The 15,940-nt window shown below is 38.7% G+C and overlaps 1 protein-coding gene across 4 annotated transcripts in view; it reads right to left on the bottom strand.

Annotated features, from left to right (window-relative positions):
* Nucleotides 1–621: 621 nt before the first annotated feature.
* LOC137677155 (ubiquilin-1-like) overlaps nucleotides 622–15,940 on the bottom strand; it is a 42,545-nt gene continuing 27,226 nt past the window's right edge. Inside the window, exons 7-11 of one of the 4 annotated variants that reach the window (XM_068424388.1) lie at nucleotides 14,466–14,608; nucleotides 13,328–13,411; nucleotides 10,117–10,232; nucleotides 9,604–9,772; nucleotides 622–1,044 (exon numbers count right to left, since the gene is read on the bottom strand). In XM_068424388.1, the coding sequence (XP_068280489.1) occupies nucleotides 898–1,044; nucleotides 9,604–9,772; nucleotides 10,117–10,232; nucleotides 13,328–13,411; nucleotides 14,466–14,608 (659 nt within the window). In that variant the 3' untranslated portion in view covers nucleotides 622–897. The other 3 variants (XM_068424389.1, XM_068424386.1, XM_068424387.1) reach the window with 3 other exon arrangements.

Here is a 15,940-nt window from a genome sequence, read left to right as displayed (position 1 = left end):
ATAAAGTGGGGGGATCACGAGGGTCTCGCTCTCTTTCTGCTATGGCCAGTGTCCAAGGAGGACTCCGTCTGTTTTCCTGCTGCCCCCAATCCCAATCTGTGCATTCCTGAATCCAGCTCTCGACCGTCGCTAGGCCCAGCCTAGGCCTTCCCAGAGCCTGCCCTGCAGTGCCGGTGGTGACGTGGCTGACTTTAGGGGAGCTCAGTCTTGGTTTTGTATATATATTTGTATATATTTGATTATTTCTATTATTATTATTATACTCTTTTTCATTATTATAGTTTATTAAAACTGTTTTAACTTTCCAACACAGAAGTCTCTCTCCCTTTTCCCTTTCCCTTTCCCTTTGGGGGGAGGGGGGGGGATAACAGAGAGCATCTGCCACAGGTTTAATAGCCGGCCCAGCTTTAAACCGTGACAGATTAGGACACTAACATTACCTACTTCCAGACCACAGAATATACTGATAATGACTACAATATAATGTTTTCTGAAATATTAGTTTCAGTAACGTACAGTACAAAATGATTAGGCATTTGGTAATCATGATTGAATCTCTTTAGAAATGTTGATTTTTAAAAAAATTAAATCAGCTGACCAACTCTTCATTCAACCTTGAATTTTATTTATTACATATTTCCTAAGCTCACATAGTCCTACTTCAACTGTTCAGACACAACAAAGATAGTTCAAAGGAAGTTTTTTGAAACTTGAAAGTAATAGCAAAATATGTAGCTTTAAACTCAAGTATTTTATTTTTTACTCTGCTTTAATTTAGTATGTTATACTAAACACCTAACAAGCCTTCTCTGTAAATAGGAATCAGAAGCAAGTTCCAAAGAGCTCTACCATGCTCAAAATGCTGAATTTGTGTTATCCATCCTTGGTCACATCTTTTTAGATTATCTCCAATATTAGCTTTCCTCTTGCTGTTTCAGTAGGGTGGGAGACAGAAGAATAGATTTTGTGAGTTTCATGTGGCAGGAAGATGCTGAACTGCTGGGACTCAGTCCTTGGGGAAATTTGATTCCTATTCAGAAGTGTCTAGGATTTGAAAGTCAGATAGAGAAGGGGGAAGACTGACTGACAGGATACCTACTGAAAGCCATTGAAATTGGCACTTGACACAGCTAGCTAGAGCTATGACTCATGCATGATGTTTCTCTGGTCACAACTACATTTCTGTGATGCTTCATTTCACCTGTTTGTACCTTTACTGCAAATAGAAAGAGGAGGAGTATTACAGCCAGACACTGCCCTTTCCTTTTAGCCTGCTACAAGCATGCTGTGTCACTTCTTGGATCCTGGGATCCATTTTTGGGGGGTAGATGGAAGAGGAAGCAAACCACCTATCCTACATACTATCAGCCACTTATCTCCTATAGTGTATGGGGCTACCACACTTACATAAATAATCTTAAAGTTGTTCTACCAAAACTTCATGTCTAGCCCAGTATGGTGGGTTGACCTTGGCTAGCTGCCAGGTGCCCACCAAGCCTCTCTATCACTCCCCCTCCTCAACAGGAGAGGAGAGGATAACATGAAAAAAAAAAAAGATCATGGCTGGAAATAAAGACAGGTAGATCACTCACCAATTGCTGTCACAGTCAAAACAGACTTGACTTAGGGAAAATTAATTCAAATTATTGCCAATTAAAAATAGAGTAGGACAGTGAGAAACAAAAACAAAAGTAAAAACATCTTCCCCCCAACCCCCTTTTTCCCAGGCTCATTCATTCCCAACTCTTCTACCTCACCCTCCCCAAGCAGCGCAGAGGGATTGGGATTGCTGTCTGTTCATAACACTTCATCTCTGCCGCTCCTTTCTCACGCTTTTTCCCCTGCTCCAGCGTGGGGTCCCTCCCACAGGAGACAATCCTTCACAAACTGCTCCAACATGGGTCCTTCCCACAGGCTGCAGTCCTTCAGGAATAGACTGCTCCAGCGTGGATCCCCCATGCCATCATAGGTCCTGAGAGAAAACCTGTTCCAGCATGGGCTCTCTATGGGGTCACAGCTTCCTTCAGGGCATATCCACCTGCTCTGGCATGGGCTCTCCCTAGGCTGCAGCATGGATATCTGCTCCAATATGGTCCTCCATGGGCTGCAGGGGGAGAACCTGCTTCACTATTGGCTGCAGGGGAATCTCTGCTCAGGCACCTGGAACACCTCCTCCCCCTCCTTCTTCTCTGACCTTGGTGGCTGCAGGGTGGTTTCTCTCACATTTTTTCCTCATACCTTCCTCTCACAGCTGCTGCATAGCTTGCTTTTTTTCTTTTTTTTAACCCTTTCTTAAATGTTATCACAGAGGCACCACCAACTTCACTGATGGGGCTCAGCTTTGGCCAGCAGCAGGTCCATCTTGGAGTCAGCTGAAATTGGCTCTATCCAACATGTTCTCTTCTCACAGAAGCCACCCCTGCAGTACTACCAAAACCTTGCCCTGTAAACCCAATAGACCCAGCTTTCTCTGTGTCTCTTGCTCCCACAAAGATCTCCTTAGTCTGGCTTCACACCATTGCTGTTGCATGTGCGCATCAGGTGATCATACCTTGGTGGAGTGTGGGTTAATTTACTGGGAAATTTAGATTATGTTAGAACATGATCCATTGCTTCTTGTGACATGCCTGCCCAAGGTCACTGCCCAGCTCCAGAAACTTTGCAAAAATGAAGTATACATTAACAGTGCCTAATTACAAGGTTTAATTACTAGCACCAATAAGTAGCTGAGGTTGACATTGGCTCACCTAGACGATAATGCTAATTATGACAAGTTCTTATTTCTTTGTGAACCAAAATGTGAGAAACGTGTCATGATTTTTGAATAGGTGTATACCTAATTTTAATTTGACTACAGACATTTCAGTCACTGATTTATGATGACAACTACTTCCAGATTTGCTTTTTGGTGTAACACTCACATCCATAGTTTAATACTTTTATTTGTTCATTTTAGGAAACCTTGCCAGTAAAAAAAGCACAGGCCATCAGTTTAACTACATCCAATCCCTTCCATAACTTGAAGTGAGCACATGTGCAGTACTGCTACTACACAGGGTTACAGCAGACATAAACAACATGACATTTAACATTACAGTTAAATCTGAAAACAGGTGTTGAAAGTATACCTTTAATAGCAGACTTATTCTCTAGGCAGATCAATATAATAATTTTATAGATGATGGATCAGAGTTTCTAAAGCTATTCAGTTGCTGCTGTTCTCAGGAATTAAGGAAATGCTCATGGCACTTCCTTATGCTATATTAGAATTTAACTGGAATGAAAGAATGGTGGCTAATATAGAAACTCTCCAAGACAGAGATTTTAGCAGGAGACAGGCTAGAGTGACTTCACTTTCAAATCACATCCTTACCTGCATTATAAAATTGATTTCAAAAGTCTGTCAAAAAAAAAAAAAAAAAGAAAAAAATACCTTTTTTCCCCTGCTGTCAGTCTAGAAAAATGTCTTAATGAAATAATGCTTATTTTCTTAAGTTAATCAGAACAACTTATTTTTTGGATTACAATATTAAGAGCTGTTTTATTACTCTTAATATTTCTATAATGACTGTAAAGGACACATAAGATGAAATTTTCAAATATTATCACCATTGAAACACTTCTCCCTATGAGGTTAAAATTGCCATTAGTATGGGTCAAAGGGAAGCTATCTGAGCCCAGCCTGCTTTTGAAAATCCCATCAAGGGTCACACAGGAATTGAAATTCTTAGTTTTATTTTTCATTCTGTCAAATATGGAGAGGGGCACGGTGATGAAATATTTTACAGCTTTGTAAAAAGCAATGTATTTCTTTTTTCTACAAGTATAAAAGTCCTGAACTTGAATGATGAAGTTATGTTCCTGACACTACTGCTGGCTCACTGACAGATTTTGAACAAGTTGTAGCTTCTGTATTTGTGTCCTTGCCAACCTCACCAGGATGCTAAGACTTCATGAACTTTTGTTATATGCACTGAACATCAAGCTGGAAAAAGGGGACAAGAAAAGTGGTGGTGGGGAGACAACATATAAAGTACAGCTCTCTGGAAAGCTTGGAGATAAAGTGTAAGGGGCATCATATCGGCTTTGAATTAGCATCTTTCACATGTAAAGCGTACCCATCGATGAAATGCAGTGGACAGCAAACCAGCCAGTACAAGACTGATGGATATTTCCTTCTTTAAAACAAACAAAGAAAACCACACAAAAAAACCCACAACACAAAACAAACTCGTTCTCATTCTTTTCAGAGTTGGACCTTCTCCTTTACTTCCCTTTTCTGGCTTGCTTTACTCTTCCACCTCAGCCTATACCCAGTCCAATATATGCTTATGGATAGGTTTTTGTACAGCTGCTTTAAAACCTAAGATCAAACAACTTCGAATACATATTTCAGCTTTTTTTGTGATCAGAAAATTCTGAATATAGTCAGTTACATAACTCACAAAATTTAAGGTTAAAATCCTCTTTTCAATTGCCAAAATGTTTTTGTTTTGTTTTTCAAGTGCTTGTTACACAAGAGATGCCTCTTTAGCTTAACTTCATGAAAACTCTGCAGATAGTTTCTGTAAGATTCTACAAGTCAGACCTGAATAGAATCATCCCCATAGACAGTTGCACATTGGTTATTTTTAATGTTGCCATGCAAATTTAGTCACTATGAAAATTAAATAAATGGCACCCTCTTGTAGTACCTTTGCTTTCAATGAAGTCTTCATATTTTCCCAGTATTCCATTTTACAAACAAAGAGCTTTTCTAATATACCCACTATTAAATGCAGATTTAATGCTTACTTTTTTCAGACACAATAAAACTAAATAATTCAGGAAACTACACAGTGATAGGAAAGCAGCTGCATGACACATTACCAAGCAGTAATATTAAATTTCAAACCCTCATAACCAAAAAGAAATTTGACATTTTCAAAAGTGAGTGCCTAAAAGGCTAGAGTGGTGAGAGAGCGAGTGTACAAAGATTCTATTATGCCATTAAACCACACAAGCGTGATATATCTTTTATTATTAAAGACAATAAATTTTTACCCCTACTACAAACCTTGTTCCACCTACCACCACTAATTGTTAGTCTTGTTGTAGGTCTTCTCCAACAAAACCAAAATTCCTCCTACACTAAAGATGTCTCAGTGTTTTACCGCTACTCAATTACTAATTGTTATTACTAGTTGACAATAGTTACATAGTTAAATCAACTATTACTTGTACCTTAAGTAGTAAACTTAGCTCAACATTTCATTGTACAGTTTAGGTTAAATTCTACTTTTTCTTAAATTCTAATAGAATTTAACTTCAAATATTGCATCTCTTTTACTTACATAGGTGAACTGGATCTTGTCTCAAAAGAACGTTCACAGAGGTCAGATTCAGTGCTTTAGTATCTTAAGTAAAGCTTGGCAAAAATCACTCCCTTCCCTACTTCAGCTTTGCCCTTTCCATTTGACAATGGCCTTTTTGCAAGTTATGGATTGTATTCTTAGAAGGATATACCTTCTGAATGACTGGAGATCTCACTTTTTTAAAGCAAAGTTCCTATAAAGCATACTATAAAGTCAAGTCAAATTAGTTACTTTGAAGATCCTAGGAGTAATTGTGAAAGTAATTGTGAGAAAGTAGTGTTTATTCTACAGAAACTACTTGCTATCACTTCCCTATCGCAGCCTTATACTCAGTGTAGTGAAAGCTACCTACCCAAACAGAAGGCACTGTGAAGGTCTAGTCCTTTGCAGGTTTACTATCATTGGCTAGGAAACAAAAGTAATAATAATTTCCTACCCAAACTATAAGTATTTTAAAAGGCTTTGATCGTACAAAACTCAAATCACCAGGAGATTCTATTTTAATTGATTTGTTTAATACTCTCTGTTGCTGTATCTATGAGACTTTGATCCAGAGGCAGAGGCCTGCCAACCAAGATATTTTCTTGAACTTTACCCAGTGCTGTGTATCAGCAGTATGTGATCTATTTACTTACTGCTGAAGTAAGAGACAAGATTACTGGACAGCCAAAACTTCTGAGAAAAGAATACAACACAGTTACTCCCTGTAAAATCTGCATGCTTGGCTTTGCCAAGAGTTTTATTAATTTCATTGTATGTAAAAGAAAGCGTGCTCAACATTCTCCTTTATATCCCATTATAAATTTGTTTCATTTAACTTATTAACAATTTTGAGTCAAGGCCAGTAAGTTTAAACCATTTGCAAGCAATGGTTTTTTGAGCAAACTGGTTTTATATTTGTACCAAAATAAAAGATTATTCAGATGAAGTGTTTAATGCAATACAGGAATTAAATCAGAATGTTCACAATTACACTGACACCAAAGACAAATAAAAAGCAAATGCTATTCAGTAACACACAGCAGAATGCTTTATTTCATTACTTTCACTTTATCTAAATAGTCTTCGGTATCATATGACCCTTCCTCTCTGTCCTCCACTTTATACTCCAAGTATTTGCTAATCTTAGCCCAAAGTCTGTAAATAGTCCCAGAGCTAACACTGAAAGGTCAGTCAGCTTGAATGCTGGATAATCACCAATTGCAAACACACTGAAACAAGATGCTTAAGTACTTTTTAATTCATTTATTACCTGTGCACAAGAGGTAACTACCAATAAAACCCTCTAGATATACAGTATTTTTTTATGTGGTGGTTAAAAGTAATTAGAATATCACATGACAATGGCTGAAAGTAATGTTTCCATTTACAAATCATAATGCATGGTAGAATCTCAATGGAACAAGCCAAAATGCCTTAGAAACAGTTTCAGAGCATAAGGCAGTGCTCCTTTAATTTGCACAAAGGTAATTTACAGTTAATCTGTAACAATGTTGCAATAAGACAATGTTACAGTGCAAGTTTCTTTATGGCTAGATGTGAAGATATAACTAGAACAGCAATTCTAGTATATTTTAAATTAACTTGCCTAAGCATTTTTTCTGAGGTGTTTACCAAAGATGCTAGAAGATTCTACAAAAAAAACCATGTCTTACTACTTATTTTTTTTCCCCTGGCCTTTTTTGTTTACTTATAATTTCATTCTATTGCAATGTGTAAATTTCTAGAAATGAGCCATCTCCATTATATATGTTGTGTTTATATGTCATACAAATAAAAGCAAAAATGGTAGATTACTCAAGTCTTACAGCATTTTGCTAGCAAAAAAATACATGCCGAAATCACCATAAGCAGCACTGGTACCCACAAATTATAGCCTTCAATTTTTTTCCTTTTTAATTTGTATCCTACATAAATTACTACTGAAGGCTAACAGTTTAGTAGTAAATAAATTGGACAGTTGTAAGACAAAACCTGCTCAATCAACTGTGAAAGCTGATATTTTTTTCAAAAAAAAAAAAAGAAATAATGAAGAACAAGTGATGCATGCAACAACTGAGTGAAAACGCATCAATTCCCCATTTGAAGAAAACTACTGCACTTAAACTTAAAATGCATAACTGATTTTAGTTAGAACAAGACAACTCCAAGAGTCAGAATGAAATAAAGCAACTATTTTAAAGATTGAAGAGCTGTTATCAAAAATAAATTACATTTTTTCGAGTTAAAGAAACACTGCTATGAAGGCTGAGAGGCAAGCAGCCTTTCAATAGCTGCACTGATATCTCCTCCTGTTGCTATTAGAGCTTGTAAGTTTGCTTCATGGTTCAAAAAGCCCATTGCACTCAGCTGCTCCAGTTGTTGCTGAAATCTAACTTCTGGATTTTGTAACTGCTAAGAAGAAAAATCTCAAGCTATAAAAGCATAATACACATTTGGCAAAGTACAGGTTTTAAACATAGTTGGTTCTGAACCACTTCTTGTCTTTACTAATTTCTAAATGCATCTTTTTCAAGTTCCCCAAACTAGACTATGACAAATTTCATTCACATCTGAATTATTGATCAAATAAGTCAGATTAGCCTCAAATTTTAAGAGTATCTTCACTTATGTGACATTTTTGAACTACAAGAAGAGCTGCTTGTTTGATAAAAAAAGGAACAGTTAAATCTGATGTGTCCCAAGAACAGTTTCTTAAAGATGTGCATGCAGACCGTTTTGGTTTTGGGGTTTTTTTTGTGGTTTTTTTGTTTGTTTTTTTTTTTTTTTTTTAATTAGTCTAATCTAGTAATGTGGGACAGCAGGAATTTGAGAATGTCACTGTTGGCAACAGTGAATGTGGTAGGCTTTTTTTTTTTTCCTTGACATAAAAGTTCTCTCTTTAATGCTCCAAGTATTTGTTGACTAAATTTACCAAAATTCTAGTTAGAAAAACTTCAGCCTAAGGCAAAGTGACAGCTGTACTTTATGAGTTGATCTTGCTTAAATAAACTGCTCATAAATTAATGGCAAAATTCTCAATAATTTCAGTTGCATGATCTTCAACTCAGAGGCATTTTTGAAACAGAACAATTATATGAAAATAATATGCTTTAGGTATATAGGGTCAGAGTAATACTGAGAAGCCACTTTTCAAAATGAGTGAGACAGTTTACATATCAACACAAGATTTTTGCAGCTACTGCTAATTTTCCTTTTGTTCTACTTAAAGCTTCATCCACTGAGAAATTCCTACCAGTATTTAAAAACCACATATACTTCCAAACCAATAAAATGCAAATATACTGGCTGAAATTTAAACATTCCCCCAAGCAAAACCAAACCAAATACTGAATTGGTAGTGTAATATCTGGCAGGATAAAAATATCTACAGGAACATGGTTTCCTACAGCTATGCCTACCACCACTTTTCTCATGGTTACATAAAATAACATTTTTCTGTCAGATCCGCAAGCTGAACTGCCTTATTCTGTGGCAACAGAGAAGGTAAGAGCAGGACTGTCCCTTTTACCAGCAGTCTGCCATTACACTATGTACCACAGTGTAATGGTGCTGTTTCACACAGCACTCTTGAGATACCTCTCCACTGTTACGGGTGTGCCCCCTTTAAAGCCAGACTTGCTCACCACCCTACATTTACCAGCAAAGCTGCCACCTTTGCTTGACTTCTGGAGCTCTCCAGAAAGCCTGAATCCCACTTGGCATGTCAACACAATGTACGCTGTGCAGTCTGGACCTGCAGGATGTCAGGGAAGCATGCTACAAATTCAGGCCCCAAATAACCTGAGCATGGCTACTCTGAAGCATGGAATGGAGGCTGTCACAGCTACAGAGTAACAATCAGCAACACAGATACAAAGTACAGAGATAATAATATTCAGTACACTTAAGTTCTTTTCTTGTCTGAGCCCACATTTCACTTGCCAGGGAACCAGTCTTCCCTTTAACACCTTAATCTGCTTCTTTCCAGGCATTTCAGAAACTCGAGGGTATGAAAATAGGTGTACAACAATCAACCATTCAGAGGACGCTTTTACTCAAATGTGATGTTTTTCCAGCATTTATTTGCACAGCTAGAACATCACTTTTAAGCTTCCTCTGCTCTCCTTTGACCAGAAGCATTCTGTTGGTTTACACTGAGGGGGGGGGGGCTGGATATTTAAAACAAACAAACAAAAAAACCACCAACCACCCAAAACCAACAACCACCCCCTCTCTCTCCACACACTAGAATAATGATCTACTTTACCTGAGCATTTACACCAGCAAGCGCCTGCAACATTTGTTGGACAAACTGCTGGTGACTAGGTTCAGCAGCCCCTGCTGTTGGACTTCTATTTTCACTGGGAACAGAACTAGGTACAGTGGACCCTGTAGGAGCTCCAGTGCTTCCCAGTCCACCTAAACCAGGATTGAATCTGCACAAATGACAGAGAAATACATCACTAACATTGAAAATGGCTTAGTTGTAACATCTCTTCCCATTATATGTAATTACTAAGTAAAAATTCTGTCAAATAAAAAAAGAATGACAAGTAAAGCACCAAAACAAAGATCATAGTCATCAATGCTTAAAAGTGCGTTGCAGACAAAAGTGTGACAGATTCTAAAACAAGTTTAGTGAAACTAAAAAATGCAAAAGGAATAGCCTGTAAAAACTGGATAAACCTCTACATGTTAAAAAGACAGACAAAAAGCTGAAAAAAAAAAACCCAAACACGAGAGAAAAGTTCTTGTATATATTTGTACAACCAATTCTTACCCTGGTATAAGTCCCGGTGCTTCCGTTGCTAGTATCTGCAAGCCCTGCTGAATCTGTAGCAAAGCCTGCATTGCTCTAGGGTTTGACATTGCTGATAATGTGTCAGGATTCTGCATCTAAAAACATGAGAGAAACTCATAATTGAATAATATACAGACATTCAAAGTTGATCTTTATCACTAGATGTTTTATAGAATGATATCCTTTCAGAACTTGCTGTTTCTCAACTTTGTATTTGAATGTTTACATTAAATCCTTCAGATTTTTTTTTTTGAGAAAACTTTCACAGGAGGTGATCAACAAGCTCTCTAGACCCCTTTTAAATAAGGAGAACATAAGGAAAAGTATTTCTTATTACTACTTCTAGTAGATTTTATCATCTTCCAAAGCCACAGGAGTTCAATGTAATTCTAAATTAGTCTCCTATATCATACTACTAGTAAGCAACAGGGCCAAACGCAGTGAAACCGGACTAGCGGGTATCTAATACAGGAAGTTATAAAACATCTTTTTCTAGCTAAATTCAGACCACAGCTATTTGATCATAATTTGTGCATGTTTTCATATCTGTAGTGCCATCAACGCCTACAGACGTACAAATACTCTGCAAAACATACTAACAAACATATAATATTCAAGGACCCTCACTCTACTGCAAATTCAACTAAAACCTGGCTTTTGCATCCACAGATAAAAGACATTTAATTTCAGAAATCAAAAGTATATCTAAAAACGGGACTATTTTAGATACAAAACCAAAACTAATGGCTTATATGCTCACCTAGCTTATAGATGCCACATGTGAGTGACAAGTTATTTGTTTCGGTTAGAAGTCTTGGTAGCCAGACCTGCTTCAAATAGCAGACAGGCTGATTAATCTCAGCAGCCTTCACTTGGTAACTAGACCAAATTCCTTCTGCTGCAAAAACATTTTTTGATTCAAAGAACTGCACAAATTAAGGTTAAGCTTCCTCCAGTGCAAAACAGAAGAACAGAATAGGGCACAATGATCAAATGTTGATTCGGTCCTGAAATATGGGTGTGTAATGGGACTTAAGCACAGTAAGTTTTTAAACAATCTCCATTTGTCTCTCAGATTTGTATCTTCATGACAGCTAAAAGTCAGAGGAGAATAACTAAATGTATAGCTGGTGAAGTTAATCCAAATCTTTAAAGGAGGAAAGAATTTTAGATTCACTGAAGTAAGCTGCTGTGATTACTTTAAGAAAATAGCCTTTAAGCCATGACTTACTGTCTGATATTTCAAGTTGTTTTTACAGAAAAATGACCCAACAAACCTCTGAGCACTTAGGTGACTTAGATCTCTATTAATGTTTTTAATTCCAGCAGCAGAGTAACAGCAATTCTGGGTAAAACTTATGTAAAAGGAGTAGAAAGAGTAGCTCACAGATGTGTTTTCCCAGTTGTGCTAAGCAACTGGCCATTTATTGCAAGTGCTTTCCATTATAGAGAGGAATATTTCATAGTTTCCATCACCCAATCCCATAATATAATGGCAACAGATGAGTGAGAAAGTATGGGCTGTGATACTATCAACATTCTGAGAACACCCAGGTATTTCTCCAGTTTACTTCATCTGTTAATATCGTTGATCACCTGACCTAACACAGAGAAGACAGCAAAGAACTCGCTGAGCAGATAAACCCCAAGGTGACACTGATGGAAAGAGATACAAAAGCATTAAGAGCGTCTGGGTGAAGATTAGGGGAATGGAAAACAAAGGAGATGTTGGAGTGGGCATCTACTATCGATTGCCCAGCCAGGATGATAGCACTGATGAGTTATTCTATAGGCAATTAGGAGAAATCTCTGGATCGGTAGCCCTTGCCCTTATGGGAGATTTCAACTTCCCAGACACCAACGGAGAATGCCATACTGCTGTGACAAGCAAGTCTGGGAAATTCCTGAAGTTTGTGGAAGGTAACTTCTTGTCACAAGTACTCAGTGAGCCAACTAGGAAAGATGCCCTCCTAGGCTTGTTGTTTGTGAATAGAGAAGGACTCGTGGGAGATGTGATGGTAGGTGGCTATCTCGGCCACAGTGATCATGAAATGGTTGAGTTTAAAATTTTTGGTGTAGTGAGCAAAAAGGACATCAGAGTTGCTTCCCTGGATTTCAAGAGAGCAAACTTTAAGCTACTCAGGGAGTTACTTAGCAGTGTCCCCTGAGAATCTGCCTTTGAGGGCTTAGGAGTCCACGAATGCTGGTCAGCTTTCAAGAACCACCTTATAAAACCACAGGCACAGGCAATCCCATTGTGTCATAAGTCAAGCAAGCGGGGCAGAAGACCAGCTTGGCAGAACAGGGAACTCAGGAGGAAAAATAAATTATATGATCTCTGGAAGCAAGGTCAGGCTCTGCAGAAAGATTACAGAGCTGTGGTTCCTATATGCAGGGAGAAGACATGAAAGGCCAAAGCTCAACTAGAGTTGAAACTGGCCAATGCTGTATCTGACAACAAGAAAGGCTTTTTTAAAGTATGTTAATAGCAAGAGGAGGTCTGAAGAAAACATTGGATTGATACTTGTTGAAGATGGCCACCTGACAAATAGGGATGAAGAAAAAGCAGAGACATTCAATGCTTTTTTTTTCCCCCCTCAGTCTTTAATAATACTGATAGACCTTGGGCTGCCTGGTCCTCTGAGTTGGAGGACCATGAGTGCAGTAACAGTGACTTTCCATTTGTGGACACTGAAATTGTAAGGGACCAGCTGTATCAGCTGAATGTTCACAAGTATGTGGGGTCTGATGGGATTCATCCCAGAGTACTGAAGGAGCTAGCGGATGTTACAGCAGGACCCCTCTCAATCATCTACCAAAGGTCTCGAGAGTCTGGGGAGGTCCCCGCTGATTGGAAACTAGGCAACATTACTCCGGTTTACAAGAAGGGCATGAGGGAAGAGTGAGAACAAGTCATTTCTTCTAAGCAAAGACAACAGCAAATCAAAGCAGCTGTGCTAGTCACAGGCAAAAACATCCACTGAAATCCAGATTTAACTTTTGAAATGGATGGAGAGATAAATCAAGCATTTAATTATCAAGGGACAATGCAACTCAGTGTCTAAAGCTAATGAGAATACACATAACAGAATCTAGCTTTAAGTGAAATCAAGGAAAAACACCAGTTCATTGTAGAAATTGCTCACTGAATTTCAGGCATTTATTAACAGCACTTAGTATGTCATCTTACTTGTTGAAGGAAAGTAGGAAGCTGTTGTCTCATTTGCTCCTGAAGTTGAGGATTTCCAGCAAATAAAGGATTATTCAACATCATCTACGGGACAAAAATATTTAACATCATAGATCAAGCAGCAGATCAAAAAGTAAATACTAAAGTGGATTTTAAGACAATTGTTTACCACATATGAATCAGAGAACAAGATAATAGTCTGTGATAACCTCAGAGTAATTATCTCCCACTTCTCGTTTGGCCAAAACTTGTTCTGATACAATGAACCACCAGTCTGAGAAATTACTGAAATCATTGGTGGTGTGGAGTAGGGTTTTTTTTTTTTTTGTTTGGTATTTTTGGGTGTGTTTCTTGTTGTGATGGGGGTTGGGGAGGGGGAGAGTGATGTTAAACTTTTGAAGTGAATCCTTGCCAGATCCTCACCAAAGCAAACTCATTTTTGTAACAAGAAAAGTCTTTTCTGGTCAGCCTCCACTACAAATGTGATGGCTTCCCTGTAAACACTGTCTGCAAAAAGCCTGGGATATTTTCCAATTAAGTGTTTAATATACAAAAGATATTATCATCTCAGTTCAAGATTTGACTTCGGATATTATTGCTGTACGTAAAATTGGAAAGCACTTCTACAATACCATTCATAGAACAGCAGTAAGTATTAGCCCTTTTATTGTGAGCAAGGATCATGGATGAGAAATGAAAACCAGAATAACAGCTAGATATGGCACCAACTCCTTCCCCTCCACTTCTGTCCTCCCAAGCTAGGGTAGATATTTATTTACTAGCAGATCTACCTTAATTTATAATCAAAACATTTGTTTTGTTTAACTGGTTCTTATGCTAGGCCACAAAAGTTTAGGGCTGTATGAGACACGTACAAACTTACAAGTTGTTACAAGAGAATACCTGACATGACGTACAACTATAAATTGAAGAAACTTACCACAACAGACTGCTAAAGGTAACTAGGTAATAATTTCAATAAGCCAGGCATTAACATACTTTAAAAACTGGACCATACGTAACAGACAAGTTATTGTTGAGAAGCTGACACAATTACTCTGTAATGAAAATATAACTGTATCATAAATTCAATTCCTTTTTTCACTTCTGTGCACACACACATTGCTACACCATTTACCTGTACTGCAAGATCAGGATTCTGGCTCAATGACTGCATCATGCTTCTCATATAGGGTGCAGACAACATATTTTGCATAAGTTGTGGATTTTCTGTTATCTGCTGTAACAAGCTCTGCATTCCTGGCGTGTTGAACATACCAACTTAAAAAAAAAAAAAAGTAAAAGGTCGCTTTAGTAAAAATCTTTACCATAATCAAATTAATTAGACTGCCTAGAACTGGGATACAACTGTGTGGTTTTGTGTGTGGGTTTGGGGTTTTTTGTGTTTTGGTTTTTTAAATGAGCTTTAGCCCCTTAAATACATCTCAACATGTTTCTGCTTATGCAGATGCATCTGCCCTAGAAACAAGTTACGTCAGAAGTCATATCCAACAAGCAGTCTCCAAACAGAAAAAAAAAATATTATCATTCATCTACAGATTCCCTACTTCTGTTATTTTAAGGCAGTACAGAAGTACTGTTAGTACTCTTGGTTTACTTTTCATGTCTGTTTTTCTACAGAGGACTTTATTTCCACAGAACATTTGACTGAACTATTGACAGGCTTTTTTGGAAGGACAGGCAGGGGAGATGAGGAGGGGGTGCTGCCCTCTATGTCAATGACCAGCTGGAGTGCATGGAGCTCTGGCTGGGGGTGGAGGAGGAGCTGACTGAGAGCTTATGGGTCAGGATTAAAGGGAGGGCAGGAACAGGAGACATTATAGTGGGGGTCTGCTACAGGCCACCTGACCAGGAAGACCAAGCGGATAAGGACCTCTGCAGACAGATAGGTGTAGCCTCATGTTCACAGGCCCTGGTCCTCATGGGGGACTTGAACCACCCTGATATCTGTTGGAAGGACAACACAGCTGGGCACAAACAATCCAGGAGGTTCCTGGAATGTGTGGATGATAACTTCCTTCTCTAGGTGACAGAGGAGCCAATAAGGAGAGGTGCCATGCTGGACCTTGTTCTCACCAACAAGGAGGGGCTGGTGGGGGATGTGAAGCTCAAGGGCAGCCTCAGCTGCAGGGACCATGAAATGGTGGAGTTCAAGATCCATAGGGCAGCAAGGAGGGCACACAGCAAGCCCACTACCCTGGACTTCAGGAGAGCAGACTTTGGCCTCTTCAAGGACCTACTTGGGAGAGTCCCTTGGGATAAAGCCCTGGAGGGAAGAGGGGCCCAAGAAAGCTGGTTAGTATTCAAGGACCACCTCCTCCAAGCTCAGGAGAGATGCATCCCAACAAAGAGGAAGGCAGGCAAAAATGCCAGGAGGCCTGCATGGATGAACAAGGAGCTCCTGGACAAACTCAGGCACAAGAAGGAAGCCTACAGAGGGTGGAAGCAAGGGCAGGCACACTGGGAAGAATACAGAGGAATTGTCTGAGCAGCCAGGGACCAGGTTAGGAAAGCTAAAGCCCTGATAGAATTAAATCTGGCCAGGGATGTCAAGGGCAACAAGAAAAGCTTCTATAGGTACATCAGTGATAA

The sequence above is a fragment of the Nyctibius grandis genome, assembly GCF_013368605.1.
Source record: "Nyctibius grandis isolate bNycGra1 chromosome W unlocalized genomic scaffold, bNycGra1.pri SUPER_W_unloc_2, whole genome shotgun sequence".
In the NCBI taxonomy this organism is placed as follows: domain Eukaryota; kingdom Metazoa; phylum Chordata; class Aves; order Nyctibiiformes; family Nyctibiidae; genus Nyctibius; species Nyctibius grandis.
This window is presented reverse-complemented; position numbering and strand designations above follow the sequence as displayed.